The sequence below is a fragment of the Aedes albopictus genome, chromosome 3, assembly GCF_035046485.1.
Source record: "Aedes albopictus strain Foshan chromosome 3, AalbF5, whole genome shotgun sequence".
NCBI lineage: Eukaryota > Metazoa > Arthropoda > Insecta > Diptera > Culicidae > Aedes > Aedes albopictus.
In genome coordinates this window covers 56,711,775-56,728,840 of record NC_085138.1, presented here as the reverse complement: position 1 = coordinate 56,728,840, position 17,066 = coordinate 56,711,775, and the positions used below count along the sequence as shown (strand labels likewise).

Sequence of the window (17,066 nt, the reverse complement as noted above, 5' to 3'; positions counted from 1 at the left end):
AATTGAAAAACTTCTGAAGGGATTCCTGGAGAAATCCACGGAGGAACTTCAATAAGAAACTCTTTAAAATGTCCGCAGAAATATAATAAGGACTGTTCATTAAAGAAAGTGGACATCTGTTTACCAATAGTTTAGAGTTAAAACTAAACAAAAAAAAATGTGAATTTTTGCTCAGTGTGTAAAAACATTGTTCACCTCGGCAACACATTAAAAGAAAACGAAAAAAGAGAGAAATTTTGAGCGATGGGTTGGATTAGCTTAGCGACTACCAGATAAATTCTGCACAAATGGTGTTCCAAAAAGTTGTTGATTTGAGAATTGGCATACTAGGGTGCCTGTACCAATTATGGCACTACCTAAGGAAAACTATTTGTACAAAAATAACGAGAAGACCAACGAATGTCACCAATATGTTAAAAGATAGTTTAGTGTCCACACTTTGCAGGAAAAATATAAAAACGGAGCCAAAACTACTTTTAGTATTTATTACAGCGTGTGCCAATGATAGGAACCCTGTACCAGTTATGGCTACATTTTTTAACTTCGGTTACTTTTCGCACTATTTGCATGCATTTCTTATGGGATTAGCCATAATTGGTACACTATGGCGATAAAGGGTGCAAGGAAGCCGAAATTTTAAGGAAAATGATTTATTTCTACCATAATTTGAGCAAAATGTGTACTTTAAATGAGTGCAACCATCTTTTGTGAACGTGATCTGTTGTTCACATTTTTTTTATTGTTGATATATATCGTAAAAGGGTACACTTCCGGTACCGCAATTTTTCAACACTGAGCAGGGGACAGATGTGCTGGATGATGTAGGGTACATCAGAACCGAAAAATTAGGAAAAAAGTTTTAGGTGTGGCAAGCCAGTTGTTCATGCGGCTTAAACAGTTCTTCATATTTCACAACAGGAACAATCAACGGTGAAAATAACATAAAGGAATGCATCAAAAAACGACTTCTACCCATCTATCGAAAACATACGGATCCTCCATTGTTTTGGACGGATCTGGCATCCGCTCATTACGTTTCTTCTACACTAGAGATGCTCAAGACGAAAAAAGTCGATTTTGTAGAAAAAATGGCAAAATCCACCAAACTTCCCTGAACTGCGTCCTGTGAAAATATACTGGACAATAATTAAGCGGCATCTCAAGAAAGATGGAAGAGAAGCAAGCTCTGTTGATTGCTTCAAGAAAATTTGATCTGCGGCACCACGAAATGTTACGGCGAAAGTTGTGCAGAATCTAATGGGAGGTATCAAGAGGAAAGTCCGAGCGTTCTTCAGAAATGCAAAGTAAATGTCCAAACTCTCGTTAATTCGGCCACATGAATGTTGATTGTAATAAATAAAAAATAAACTTTTGAATTTGTTCGAAAATGAATATTTTCTATTGAAAAACAGGTGTCCACTTTCTTTAATGAACAGTCAGTCCTTAGCAAATGAACAAGTAGGATTCATGTGCCGACAACCCCCTTCGTTGCGGCAACGTTGCCGATTGTAGTCATACCCATGGTTCGTCGGTGACAATCGTTTGAGTGAAGCAATGGAGATTGTCACTGATCATGAGTTGGCAAAAACTAGATGATTGATCAAGCACCATAGTTATCTACTCCATAACGTGAATATTGTTACTAAATCTCTTGTTTGAATTCCCCTAATGGTAAAATATATTATACTTATAAAATGAGATATTTCTAACATAGCATATTTACAGTTATAAATCTAACAGTAATCTACTGGAAGTGTACTTGAATAACATTTCTAAACAGATCGTTGTCGGTAAGATTCAGTAGTGCAGATTCATGTATGGAAATAATGAACTATGTTGAATTATAGAAACGGGAATTAATTCGGGAAGATCACGTCGTCGTCCTTCAGTACGTTGATTTGAGTCACCAAATTTGTAAGTAGCGTAATTGTAGCATCTTGAAAAAATGTGTTAAAATAAATTTATTGATTCTAGCTTAAAGCACACAGAAATCAAACAGTGTTGCTAAATAGAGTGGTGACAAATTCCACATTCTTTAAGAAATTTGTGGTAACTAGGATGGATAATCGTGTACCCCAGCCCCTCACGACCCCTCGGAACTGCCAATCCTGTGACCGGCCCGATGCAGCAGAGAGCGAAATGGTCCAGTGCGGTGTCTGCCGACGGTGGGAGCACTTCGGATGCGCTGGAGTTGGCGGTGAGGTGAAACAACCGAACGTCAGGTATGTCTGTAAGCAGTGTTCGGCCAAGCAGGGAACGTCCGGCGGAGGTGCCCTTCTCGCTCCGGGCGAGGAAAAGCGTAAATCTAAAGGTTCGAAGGCGAGTTCTAAAGCGCATTCGAAAAAAGGTAAAGTGGTTCCTGACCCGCCGAAAAGTGTGAGCTCCAGCGTTCGGGCAAAGTTATTGGAGGAAGAATTGAAGCTGGTTGAGGAAGAACAGCGCTTGATGGAGATGGAGCTTCAGGAGCAGGAGGAGATCAAGAAGCGACAGTTACTTGAAGAAGAGCGTAAGCTTGCGGAAAGACGTCGCCTTGCAGAGGAGGAAAGTTTCCTCCGTGACCGGAAGCTGCAGGAGGAGCTGGAAATGAAACGGAAGCAGATGCAGGTTCGCAAGGAGTCCTTGGAGAAACGTCAAGCCATCATCCGACATGCAGCGTCGATGAGCAGCAGAAGCGGTTCAATTCCGGATTCAAACGACAAGGTAAACAAGTGGCTAAGTTCGCAGAAGAATGTTGGAGGATTGCAAGGACCACCGGAGGGCGACGACAACGACGAAATACAGTCTGTCGATCAGGACCCACTGGGTGCACCAGTCAACCCAACATCTCAGATTCCCGATCTCAGCGCGCTTTCAATTTCGCCGAATTCTCCGCGATTCTTGCATGCAGCAGCTCCAGAGATGCGAAATGGTTCCGATCCAGCGACTACACATAATCCGCATACACTCTCACAAGTTCAAATTGCCGCGCGGCAGGTTCTTGGTAAGGATCTTCCTACATTCGGAGGAAATCCTGAGGATTGGCCGATTTTTATCACCAACTTCGAACAGTCCACTGCCACCTGTGGCTATTCGGATGCGGAGAATCTGGTCCGCCTGCAGCGGTGTTTGAAGGGTAACGCCTTGGAGTCGGTACGCAGCCGGCTGCTGCTACCAGCAAGTGTGCCGCACGTCATCAAGACCCTGCGCATACTTTATGGAAGACCAGAGCTTCTTATCCGGTCGCTACTAAACAAGATTCAGCAAGTGCCTGCGCCCAGACATGATCGACTGGAGACGCTGATCCAGTTTGGACTCTCGGTACAGAATCTGGTGGATCACCTGAAGGCCGCCGAGCAGTTGAATCATCTTTCAAACCCGGCATTGATGCAGGAGCTCGTGGAAAAGCTGCCTGGATCCCTGCGATTGGATTGGGCCATCTACAAGAACAAGAACCAACTAGCAACGTTGGAAACTTTTGCGGATTTCATGTCGGGATTAGTGACGGCAGCGAGCGAAGTGTCATTCGAGCTTCCGACACTGGGAGCTACATCGAGAGGCGATAAGCGTAAATCCAGAGACATCGGGATCGTTTATACCCATGCTACTGAACGAAACCCTGCAGCTTCTGGCGGGCCATCCGTCGGCACCAGCGCTAGGAATAGCAAGCCCTGCGTAGCGTGCGGCCGGACTGGGCATCGAGTTGCAGAATGTCACCAGTTCAAGAGTGCGACAGTGGACGAACGCTGGAAACTCGTTCAGCAGGAGGGGCTGTGTCGCACATGCCTGAACAGCCACGGCAAGTGGCCGTGCCGCTCTTGGAATGGGTGTGGCATTGAAGGGTGTCGCCAAAGGCACAATACTCTTCTCCACACCTCCTCTCCGTTGCCCGAAAATGTAGGAATGTCTGCGAGCCACGTGTCGTCAGAGGATTGCAAGTGGCCGCTCTTCCGCATCGTTCCAGTCGTTCTCTTCAGCGACGGTTTCTCTAAAACAATTTTCGCCTTCATCGATGAGGGTTCTTCCTACACTCTACTGGAGGAGTCCGTTGCGAAGCAGCTTGGGGCCAATGGTCAGCTAGAACCACTAACCCTTCAGTGGACCGGGAACGTGAAGCGAAAAGAACCCACATCACAGCGCGTACAGCTTGAGATCTGCGGCAAAGGTAGTACCGCCCGGCATAAGTTGATTGATGCTCGCACGGTCAGTCAGCTTGTCCTACCCTCACAATCGCTCAAATATGGAGATTTGGCGAAACGATTTCCTCACCTGCGAGGGTCTTCCGCTAGAAGACTACGAGCTCGTCCAACCCAAGTTGTTGATAGGGCTGGACAATCTACGGTTGTGTGTTCCGTTGAAGCTGCGTGAAGGGGGACCAAGAGATCCAATCGGTGCAAAGTGTAGGCTGGGTTGGAGCATCTATGGCTGCATTCCTGGTCAACCATTTCGTACGGCCATCGTTAGCTTCCATGTCGGTGCAGTTTCGGACGCTGATCGCGAGCTAAACGAGCAGCTTCGTGATTATTTCACCTTGGAGAATGTGGGCGTATCGGGGACAAGTAGTATTCCGGAATCCGAGGAAGAGAAGCGAGCCCAAAAGCTCCTGACGGATACGACACGACGGGTGCCGGTCGGATCCGGCTATGAAACCGGACTGTTGTGGAGAACCGATAACCCCAGTTTTCCTGACAGCTACCCCATGGCCGTACGTCGTTTGGAAGCGCTGGAGCGGAAACTTGTCAGCAAACCGGAGCTGGAGCGTCGTGTGCGAGAACAAATCGTGGAATATGTGCATAAGGGGTACGCGCACAAAGCTAGTCTATCCGAATTGACTTCAGTCGATGCAGAACGGGTGTGGTACCTACCCCTAGGAGCTGTTACTACCCCGAGGAAGCCTGGGAAAGTACGTCTTATCTGGGATGCTGCGGCGAAGGTGGGCAACGTGTCCTTCAACTCCAAGTTACTCAAGGGTCCCGACTTGCTAACGCCTCTTCCGAAGGTTCTTAGCCAGTTTCGCCAATTCCCCATCGCCGTTTGTGGGGACATAATGGAGATGTTCCATCAAATAAGGATACGCACTCCCGACAACCAGTCCCAACGATTCCTATTCCGCAACAGCCCAGCGGATCACCCTGATGTGTACGTGATGGACGTCGCAACATTTGGCTCCACGTGCTCTCCGGCCTCTGCACAGTACATAAAGAACCTCAACGCCGAGGAACATTCTGGGGAGTATCCGCGAGCAGCAGCTGCAGTCATGAACAAACACTATGTGGACGACTACTTGGATAGCTTTGAGACCGTCCAGGAAGCGATTTCGGTAGTCAACGAGGTGAAGCTTGTGCATTCCAAGGGTGGATTTACACTGCGGCACTTCTCATCCAACGAAGCGAAAGTTCTGGAGGGAATCGGAGCAAGTTCGGACTGCGAGCCAAAAAGTTTGGACTTGGAGCGAGGAGAGAAGTCAGAATCAGTGCTGGGCATGCAGTGGATTCCTCACGAAGATGTGTTTGTGTACGCTTTAGGCCTGCGAGAAGACCTGCAGTACATACTCGCCGAAAACCACGTTCCCACCAAACGTGAAATTGCAAGAGTGGTGATGAGCTTGTTCGATCCCCTCGGGTTCATCTCGTTTTTTCTCGTGCACGGTAAAATCTTGCTGCAGGATGTGTGGGCGAAAGGAACGGAGTGGGATCAACAGATTCCCGACGACATTACAGGCCGGTGGCAGCGATGGTCGAGTCTCTTTAATCAACTGGTCCAAATTCGCATTCCTCGGTGCTATTTTCCCGCGCCCTTTCCACCAAGTCTTGACAGGCTTCAGCTTCACCTGTTCGTCGATGCTAGCGAGTCGGCATACGCCTCTGTTGCGTATTTCCGATTAGAAACTGAAAGCGGCGTACAAGTGGCACTTGTCGGCGCAAAGACCAAAGTAGCTCCCGTGAAAACAATCTCGATCCCTAGACTCGAACTGAAGGCGGCCATCCTAGGAGTACGCCTGCTGGAGACCATACAGAACCAGCACGAGTTTTCAATTCATCGTCGATATTGCTGGACCGATTCTGGAACAGTCCTTGCGTGGATTCGCTCCAAGGATCACAGGCGTTTCCACAAATTCGTCGCTGTCCGTGTCGGCGAAATCCTAAGTTCAACGGAGCAAACTGAATGGAAATGGGTGCCGACGAAGCTTAACGTAGCCGACTTAGCTACCAAGTGGGGTGCCGGACCACACTTAGCAATGGATAGTCCTTGGTTTCAAGGACCAAACTTTCTTCGCGATACCGAAGATAGCTGGCCGAAACAACGGCAGATTACGCCAACGTCAGAAGAACTGCGGACTGTCCACTTTAACTTCGCTCACTTCGATCCAATCTTTGATTTTTCTCGCTTCAATTCATGGGCAAAACTACACCGCTCAGTGGCCTACACACTACGGTTTCCTGACAACGTCAAGCGGAAGAAGAGTGGTTATACTCTAGAGCTCGGAGTACTAACTAGTGCCGAACTGCAGCGCGCCGAAGAACTTCTCTGGAAAACCGCACAAACCGAAGCATACCCTAATGAAGTTGCAACTCTTATGAAATCGCACGGTCCCCCCGAACTCCGTCACAACGTAGTAGAGAAGTCCAGCGGTATCTACACCAAGTGGCCATACATTGATGAGAGAGGAGTCTTGCGCAGTCGTGGCCGAATCGGAGCCGCACCGTACACACCGTTGGAAGCAAAATATCCAGTAATTCTACCAAAACAGCACATAATCACGTTTCTGATTGTCGATTGGTACCATCGTCGATTTCGTCACGCCAATCGAGAGACAATCGTGAATGAAATTCGCCAACGCTTTGACATCCCGACATTGAGACGACTGGTCGATCAAGTTGCGAAGAACTGCGCATGGTGTCGCATTGCAAAGGCGGCCCCAAAACCACCAGCGATGGCACCGCTCCCAGAAATACGGTTGACTGCCTTCGTTCAACCGTTCGCGTCCACCGGGCTAGACTACTTCGGCCCAGTTCTGGTCAAGGTAGGCCGAAGCAATGTTAAACGTTGGGTGGCACTGTTTACCTGCCTGACCACCAGGGCTATTCACTTGGAAGTGGTGTACTCTTTGAGCACAGAGTCCTGTATCATGGCGGTACAACGTTTCGTCTCTCGTCGTGGTCTTCCGAGAGAATTCTGGACCGACAATGCCACGTGTTTCCAAGGAACAAGTAACGAACTACAGAGACTCTCCGAGACAACGAGGAAGGCCATGGTAGAGAAGTTTACAACACCGCAGACAGTGTGGAAGTTCATCCCTCCTGCAACGCCGCACATGGGTGGGGTGTGGGAGAGACTCGTTCGATCAGTCAAGGTGGCAATCGGAGCGATAATAGAAGGACCACGTAGACCGGACGAAGAAACGCTGGAAACGATTCTGCTAGAAGTGGAAGCAATGATTAACTCCAGACCGCTAACCTACGTTCCGCTCGAATCTGCAGACGATGAGGCTCTGACGCCCAATCATTTTCTGCTGGGTAACTCGTCTGGTTCCAAATTCCTTCCTTTAGAAGCAGTAGATTGTCGCTCAACACTTCGAAGCAGCTGGAAGCTAGCCAGATACATTACCCACGAATTCTGGAACCGATGGCTAAAAGAGTACCTTCCTGTCATCACGCGAAGATGCAAATGGTTTCAGGACGTGAAGGACATCGAGGTTGGAGACTTAGTATTTGTCGTCAACGGGAAGCTGAAAAACCAGTGGGTTCGAGGACGAGTCACGGAAGTCTACGCTGGGCGAGATGGTAGAGTACGACAGGCGTTAGTGCAAACGTCTACGGGGGTCATCCGAAGAGCAGTCGTCAATCTAGCTGTACTGGATGTCTTGGACAAGGGTAAACCTAGATCAGATACGCCTAGAGTTCCGGATCCACAACTAGGTTTACGGGGAGGGGTATGTGCCGACAACCCCCTTCGTTGCGGCAACGTTGCCGATTGTAGTCATACCCATGGTTCGTCGGTGACAATCGTTTGAGTGAAGCAATGGAGATTGTCACTGATCATGAGTTGGCAAAAACTAGATGATTGATCAAGCACCATAGTTATCTACTCCATAACGTGAATATTGTTACTAAATCTCTTGTTTGAATTCCCCTAATGGTAAAATATATTATACTTATAAAATGAGATATTTCTAACATAGCATATTTACAGTTATAAATCTAACAGTAATCTACTGGAAGTGTACTTGAATAACATTTCTAAACAGATCGTTGTCGGTAAGATTCAGTAGTGCAGATTCATGTATGGAAATAATGAACTATGTTGAATTATAGAAACGGGAATTAATTCGGGAAGATCACGTCGTCGTCCTTCAGTACGTTGATTTGAGTCACCAAATTTGTAAGTAGCGTAATTGTAGCATCTTGAAAAAATGTGTTAAAATAAATTTATTGATTCTAGCTTAAAGCACACAGAAATCAAACAGTGTTGCTAAATAGAGTGGTGACAAATTCCACAATTCATGAAGACATTAATCTTCAAATTTACAATCCCTGAAGGTTCCTAAAAGGTATCCAAGGACTGAAAAAATCCTAAGCAATTCCTGGTGCATCACCCGGAAAGACTTCTGGATAAACTTCCAAAAACACCTCTTGGGAGTTCTCTGGGGGAATGCATGCATATTAGCGTGGGACACGAAAAGACATTTTACTCCTGTATACGTTTTGAGTTCCATTTTGGCCCCATATCAACTGTGCAAAATTTCAGCTCGATCGGAGAAACTATATTTTAGCGCCAGCCGTTTTAAATTTTCATAGGATTTACTATGGGGAAAATCACCTTTTCAAAGAAAATTCGCCACAGGTTGCCCCTTAACCTCTAAAAATATGTCGATGAATGATTTCTATTGGAAATTTTACGAGAAACAAACCCTCTGAAGACCGCAAAGCGATCTAAGGCACGGAGAAAAAGTTATTGACTGAAAACCGAATGGTATGCCAACGCTGTTTAACATGTAAGGAATAACAATAAATAATAAAATCTCGTCATTTTATCGATCGGGTAAGGCTTAATAACTTTTTCCATGAATGTCGCATCGCTTTGCGGTCTTCGGAGGTCTGATTCCTCGTGAAGTAATCTACAGAAATCATTCAACGATTTATTTTTAGGGATCAATGGGTGATCACAAGCGATTTTTCTTTGAAGAAGTAAAATTTCCCCATAGTAAATCGTATGAAAAACTAAGAATAACGGGCGCTAAAATATAGTTTCTTCGATCGATCTGAAATTTTGCACAGTTGATATGGGACCAAAATGGTACTCAAAAAGTATACAGGAGTTGGAGTTTTTCCATTTTTTATATTTTCCCATATAAACCGTGTACCAGGCTAATGCATATAGAGTAAGGTGGGGCAAAAGTTCGACCCTAGTTAAAAATTCAACGTATTTCAAAAAATCGAAGCAGATAAAAATAAATAAATACCGTATGGTGATTCTACCATCCATGAGCTAAAATTTTACTGAACAAAGTTACGCCAAATGTCTTCTCAATTTTGAGTTACAACACTATTTGTATGTGTGTGTTTTATTCGAACTCTTGCTCCACCACTGGGGCAAAAGTTCGAATCTAGTGTTTGTAGAATTTCGCTAACCGTAGCACACTATGTTGACACTTTGGTGATAGAAATACCTGAAACCACTTAATATTTTATGTTAGAACTGGAATACACTTTAAATTTCGATCAGGAATTTACCCAAATCAGGATTAAATTTACTACACCAAAAATTAGTAGTTTTCCGCCAAATTCAGATAAAGCAACTTTTTTTTTTCAACTTTAATCAAATTTTCTCACTAATTCCATCAGTCTTAGAGATTATATGAACATTTTGCAGAATTTTAGGTTTATACCTAAAGTTGCCACATGACTCGAACTTTTGCCCCACAATTCGAACTTTTGCCCCACTATGTGTAAAATATGATTTCCAAATATTTTTTGCAAAAAGTTATACATGCTAAAGCATCTTCAAAATGTACCTAGTTACGCCCCAAAATAAAATATCGAATTCGATTTCATTACAATTCCATTTCATGCGTTGGAAGGACCATCGCACATTACAATTTTTTGATAAAAAACCATCATTTTGTCATAACTTTTGGAAATATTGATCAATTTTTAATTTTTTTTTTCAATTTTTTAATTTTTGGAGTGAAAGACTCTTTTTCGAAAAGGCTTCGAACAACCTTGACACCCGAATGAAATAATTTGAATTGAGCTCAAAAGCTTCAAAAGAAACTCTTGCCCCACACGAACTTTTGCCTTACTTTACTCCATAGATACCTGAAGGAGCCTTTGGAGAAACAATAACAAACATTTTTGAAAGAGTTCCTGAGAATGTTGCGGGTTTCTTAAAAAAAAACATAGTGGAATGTCTCGAAAAAACTCTGGACTAGTCTCAGAATCTCTGTGAAAAAAAAAAACATCCTTGCATGGCATCTTTTGAAAATAATCTTTAGAGAAATTGCTGGAGAATTAACTAGAGAAGTACCTAGAAAAGAAAAATACCTGGATCAATTCCGTCAGTATTGTTTATTGAAATATATGCACGAACTTGTGTGGCAATCATTGAGGAAGATTCCTGAAGAATCTCTGAAGGAATCTTTGGAGAAATTTGTAAAAAAAATACCTTGCTATTACTCTATAACAACGAGTTATCTGGGACACTGCAGACAAGGCAGATGATGATGTGTTATTATTGGATCCAGATATTTTGAGTCCACTCTTATCCGTACTGTAGCCATACCGGGTGCGTCAAGTAGTAGTGTCGTCAGCTGACATTATTTTTAAAGAATTTAATCCGTGAGTAAAACCACAGCGCATTGCTGTTCCCATTTATGGGTTTTCCCGAGCTCCCAATGACCGTCATGGTTTTGCGATGTAAAAATATTCGTAGTAACTTTCTCTTCAGCAGTGCATCAGCAGAGCCCAATCAAATCAGCAACGATACCTTTCTATCCTATGAGCAAATAATGTTCCCACTAATATTTGATAAGGCTCAAACAAATGGTGCTACAATGTGCTACTGTGGAAATGCTCATAGAACACTAAGGACCGATTTCTTCACCCTGGCTTAAGCGTTAAACCATGTTTAATTATATGGGTAAGCCTGCCTTACCGGTTGAGCCGAGGTGAAGAAATCGGTGAAGAAGTTGAGAAGCAGGCTATTTCCTAGAGGGGACGTTAGCCAAGAAGAAGAAGATAATTTAAAGTGTTCTATCGGAGCCTTCCAAAAACTTCAGTTGTTTATTGCAATGGTCCACCCAATCTAGTTAGAAAAATAGCAACTACATAACTACTACCTTCACCACTTTATCGGAACCGCTCCATTTCGCTTATGTAAACAGAGAGAGGAAAGAAAAAACAAGAAACACAATCTCTCCGTTCGTTCCACTACCGACTGGGGGGCTTGATAACACAGTTCGACTGACCTAGACAAGACCTCTGCCGCCACGCTCTGCGTAAACTTCCCATCCAATTCCCACGCCGACGCCCGCGACAACCCGCCAGTACCGGCTGGCAGTGCTGTGCTGCTGGTTGGCTTATGTCACAAAGCATGATGTTCCGGTATTCATTGTTTGTAGGCTACCCTTAGCATCACCATCATCATCACCGTCATCATCATGGGTTATCATAACTTACCGACACTCGACTACATTCCCCTGCACATAGAAGAGCCGGCTCGTCGTCGTGAGCGAGCCATCCAATTTCCCAACCATCCATCACTGAACCGATCTTCCGAACTAGCGCTGGCGCTGGCGCTAGTCTAGTTGATAGGTAAGGTAGGTAGAATTGCTTTTTGCTGCCGCACCACCGGACCCAAAGTCGGGGAGCAATCGAGCCAAGAGACGGAAAAATAATTACAGTTTTCAACCGTTTCGTACCTTCTCATTAATCTTGGCGATGCGATGGCGGCGCGGCAGTGGCCCGTGGTGGATGAGTAGGTTGTACGAGTTGGTGCCAACTTTTTTGGAGCCATACCAGCAACAACCAACCAACGGCAGAAATTCGGGGGCGTCCCGATTCAGGAGAGGTGACAACATTTTTGGGGAAGATGTTTCAAAGAGACAAACAAAAACGATTAGAAACCAGCTGGAAAGTTTTTATTCTGCCCTTCTAAATTTTATAACATTGCCGAACTTCAGAAATTCTTCCAGGGATTCCTTTTGAAATTTCTCCAAGCAATACTCTAGAAATTCGCACAGAAATTCAATCACGGATTCTTTTGAAAAATCTTTCAAAAAACATTCCGGGATTTTTTTTTTCAGGGGTTGCCTTAGACATTAATGGAAGGAGATTTTTTCAAAAGGGTTTTCTTTTTCAGAAATTCGCCCAGGTAAAGGAAAACTATCAGAGAATTCTTAGGAAACATTACAAAAACTACCTTAGAAAATCCTCTTTGGAATCTTTTTGAAATTTCTCAAGAGGATCCTTTAAATTTGAGTGACTGCTTACGACTGTTATTGACGCGTATAAGCTGCAGACGCAAAGGGCGATTTTCTAGCTCCATAAAGACTGACAGAGCCGTAAAATTAGCAAAATACTAATTCCTTGAGAATTTTTCCGAAGTTTTATTTGAAAATTCTTTCAGGGGTTCCTTAGGAAATTCTTCACAGAATGCTTCTGAAATTCCATCGAAAACTTTTCATTTCGAAAATAATCTATGAATTGTTGTGTGGTTTTCATAAAAGATTCCTTCAGATTCTCCTTTAAATCTTCCATGTTTTTTTTTTCAAGAACTCTTCAGTGGTAACTGCAGAAATTCTTCATGCTACTTTTTGAGAATTTCCCACAAGGATTCCTTTAAAGAGTTTGGCTTGGTTCGTCGTTGCATCGCGTCGTCGTTCTGTGTGTGTGCTTTTGGAGGAAAAAACTAGTTTTCGTGCGAGTCGGTCGTGTGATGCCAGCAGCGGATGACATTTCAGTTTGGCTTGGTTCGTCGTTGCATCGCGTTGTCGTCCTGCGTGCGTGCTCGTCTTCGTACGGGGCGGTTAAGTGTGTTTTTGGAGGCAAAGTGGAAGTGCCGCTTTTTTCATTCGGATCGGCCGCGTCGTCGTCGACAATTTGAATGTGCACATCGTCGTACCCGTGTGTTGTTGTAGCGGTTCAGTGTGATTTTGAGGCCAGTTTGTGGAAGATGCTGCAGCACATACGCACTGGACACTTCGAAGGATGTTTATTGGTGGGCTCGTTCCATTTTATCACAATAATTAATGCTATAGGATGTATAAAATTCTGCACTGGGTTTTGTGTATTTATCTAACAAATATTGAAAAGTTCGTCACGTCATGTGTCGGCGCTAGTTCCAAATGCACATTTAGTTGGTAATAAATATTTTTCTTTAATTTTTTGCATGTACACAAAAATTTGAATGGTTCGTCATCTTCGGTGTCGACATTTGTAATATTTTAGCCCAAATGAATAAATGTTTTGACTCAAATAAACGTTGCATGAATTTCTGGAAAAAAGAGAGGGTCGGTAAAAGATAGACGGCGAACCATGCGGTAAGATCTTTCTGATTTATTTTTCCCGTGTTATTTTGTTAATACTTGTGAATCGATCGCGTTCAGCATTGTCTCGCGCGGAAACGCAAACTACAGATGCGTCGGTGTTTAGCATTGTGTTCTCCTTAGTTGCGAATGAATAACTTATGTAGGGTGAGTTTTGAGGCACAATAGATCGCGTTCGTCGTCCAAGGTTTAGAAGGGTATTTCTTCGCGAGCACATTATTAATCACGAATCAAAACATTACATTCGTTTACCACGTCGAAATCCTCAACACATCTCCATTTCCCTTGTCCAAACTCCTAGTGATTTCTCGTAGTAACGCAGAGAATTCGTCGGTTATTGGCCTAAGCGAGAATCACGTCATCATTTCCTTCCCTATCCTCAATTGACCTGCATTCGGACGCGGCCGGCGCTGGTATTGCTTATTGAAAAGTATTGGGATTGCAGCATTTACACAATGAAGAGAAAGCTAATCCCAAGCATCATCTGTTGGATCTTTGTGTAAATGCAGTTGTCCTTGCAATAACAGAGGAGCAACCGCGGGCGGTCAATCATGCTCATGCTCATGCTCATTTCCCACAAGGATTCCTTTAAAGTTTTGTTTTTATATTTTTTCCAAGGATACTTTAAATCATTCTTTGGTGAATTCCTTCAGAAAATTCTAATGAAAATGTTCTGGAAATTCTAAAATCCTCTAACGTCTCCTTCAGAAATTTCTTCAAGAATTTTTTCAGAGATTTTACTAATTATTATTTTTTTTTATATCTAGCGATTTCTTCCAGTTGTTTTTTTTTTTTGAGAAATTCATACAGAACATTACGAACTCTACCAGGAGCTTCTTAAACACTTCTTCATTTTTATCTGGTATTCACTCATCAATTTCTAAAAAAAATCAGAGTTTTTTTAGATTTTTAGATTTTTTTTCGCAATATTTACAGATGTTCATTCAACTTCTTTAAGCATTCTTTCAGAAATTCCCGAAGTAATTCTTACCCTTACTCTTTTGCAAAATTTTACTAATACACATTCGGAAATTTTCTTCAGGGATTGGAGGAAGGATTTCTTCAGAAGTTTCACAAAAAAATGTGTTTTAAAATATTGCACGGAATGCTTTATGAATTCATTAATGATTTTTTTCTGAAGGATTTTTTTTTTCAGAAATTCGCCCAGGGATTCCCTCAGTAAAACTGGCAGAAAATTCTCCAGAAATATATTCGAGAATTTCAAAAATCCTACCAAAATTTCCTGCAGTAATTCCCCCAGGATTTCTTTCCTGGAGGATTTCTGAGAAGTTTTCTGAAAAAAACGGAGATTTTCGAATAATTTTGCAAGGATTCCTTCAGAAATCAAGTTCAGGGGTTGCTCAAGAAATTTCTCCAGGAATTCTTTTCAAAATTCAACTGGGGGGATTCCTACAGAAATTCCATGAAGAATTCTTTAGGAATATTCAGGGTTTTTCCGAAATTGTTTCGGAGCCTCTCTCTTGAAGTCTTTCGTAGATTTTTATTCAGAAAATTACTCAAATCATTTCTCTAGAAATTTCTCATAAACCTTATTACCAAATCTTGCATTCTTACAGTTTTTTTCAGGGATCTCTTCAGAATATCCTTCAGGAATTCTTTCAAAATATCTTTTAGGGATTCATTCAGAAACCTTTTTCAGAAATTTCGTAGGAATGCCTTCAGAAAAAATCGAGGATTTTTTTTATTTTTCATGCTTTAGAGTTTTTAACAAATACTCCAAGATTTTTTTCAGAGTTTTCTTTAGAAATTTTTCTGAAAATTTTTAAAGAAATTCCTTTGTTCATGTTTAAAAAAATCCCATAAATTTCTTCAGAAATCTTTTGCCAGGTCTTCTTGTCTTTCACTTATTCTTTCACCAATTTATCTACCGATTCTTTTTTCAATAAGCGCTTCTTGAGATTCATTTAGAAAACTCTGTAACGAATTTTCATAAAATTTTCTAGGGGTTTTTATAGAAATTTCTTCAAGAACTCCTTTTCAAATTCCATGAAGGCTTGCAAAATTACTTTTGAACGTTGAACCATCCTTTTGCAATAGGGTTAATTTTGACCCAAACCGTACACTACATTAGCGAGCTGCTGCCAATAGGAAGCAAAAGAAAGGTTAAAAATTCTTTCGCGAATTTCATCCTAAATTTCGTCAGAATTCTCCAAGTTTTTCACTTGAAAACATTACAAGTATTTCACTTACAATATTACATAGACTTTTTAGAAATCCTTGCGAAGATTCTTTATGAAAGGCATCGACGGATTTTTTTCAGAAATTTCACCTAGCACTTCTCCAAAGATTCGTTTGAAAAACTTTTATGAATTTAGTTTTAATTAATTTCCTTCTTCTTCTTCTTCTTCTTTGTGGCTCTACGTCCCCACTGGGACTTGGTCTGCCTCGCTTCAACGTAGTGTTCTTTGAGTCCTTCCACAGTTATTAGTTGAAGGGCTTTCTTTGTCTGCATTAATTTGTATATTGTGAGGCAAGTACAATGATACATTATGCCCAGGTAGTAGAGAAAATTTTCCCGACTGGAACAGGAATTGAACCCGCCGTCTTCGGATTGGCGATCCAAAGCCTTAACCACTAGGCTAACTGGAGACTTCGGTTTCCATTAAAACATCTGATTAAAAGCTACCAATTTTTTTTATAATTCTTTCAGCTGTTACCAAAGAAATTTTTAATGGGATTATTTAATAAATTCTTCCAGGGGTTCCTTTGCGGATCTTTTTTACAATTTTCCCAAAAATATATACAATTTATCAGTGGATTTCTTCAGCAGTTTCTCTAGCGATTCGTTCTGAAAAGTTTCTAAGGATTCGTTAATAAGATCCTTGAGGGACGTCTATGGAAATTTCCCAAGCATTTCTTTGGAAATACACCTGTCGGTTGCCCCAGCAATTCTTCGGGACAATGCTTAAATGAATTCCAGAAAGATATATGAGGGAATCCTGCACGAATTCCAGGAGGACTTGCATCGAGAGCCCCTGAAAGAAATCAAGTAGGGATCTCTTCCTGGAGACATTCCATTGGAAATTTTTCCGGAGAAATACCTTCACCCTTCAGGACGCGTGCCGTTATCAAAAGTACAATACTACCCAAAAAAGCGAAGTTTTTGCTCGTCGTATACAGCGTTAGCACAGTGCAGTGTTAGAATCAAACAGACACACCACCCCAAGGGTTAAGGTAATTCCTCAGAAAAAATCCTGAAAGAATGTCTCCAGAAAGAGAAACATATCCAATGTTTCATCAAAGGATTCTTTCAGGAATTAATTTATAAACTTTCCCAAAAATGCAATAATTCTTCACATTTTTTAAATATTTTTTGCATGGAATATTTACAGATGTTTATCTTTTTGTGTCCCCAGATATTTTTCTAGGGATTTCGTTGTGGATTTTTCCAAAAAGATTTATTTGAAACTTTTAGCAAGGTTTTGCTTTGGAAATTCCCCGAGACAGGAATTGCTCAAAAATTTTACAATTTTTTTTTTCGAAAATCTTGCATGTATTTCTTCAGTAATTTCATCAAGATTTT

At 42.3% G+C, this 17,066-nt stretch overlaps 2 protein-coding genes across 2 annotated transcripts in view; one reads left to right on the top strand and one right to left on the bottom strand.

The window, feature by feature from the left end:
- The window catches only part of LOC109411339 (uncharacterized), a 195,654-nt gene that overhangs the window by 80,910 nt on the left and 97,678 nt on the right, over window positions 1-17,066 (bottom strand). The gene's annotated exons all lie outside the window — the stretch shown is intronic.
- Window positions 1,228-17,066, top strand: part of LOC134284165 (uncharacterized) — a 43,975-nt gene continuing 28,136 nt past the window's right edge. Inside the window, exons 1-2 of the mRNA XM_062842540.1 lie at window positions 1,228-4,179; window positions 4,223-7,909. Of these exons, the coding sequence (XP_062698524.1) occupies window positions 2,059-4,179; window positions 4,223-7,909 (5,808 nt within the window). The 5' untranslated portion in view covers window positions 1,228-2,058. The remainder of the gene's footprint in view (window positions 4,180-4,222; window positions 7,910-17,066) is intronic.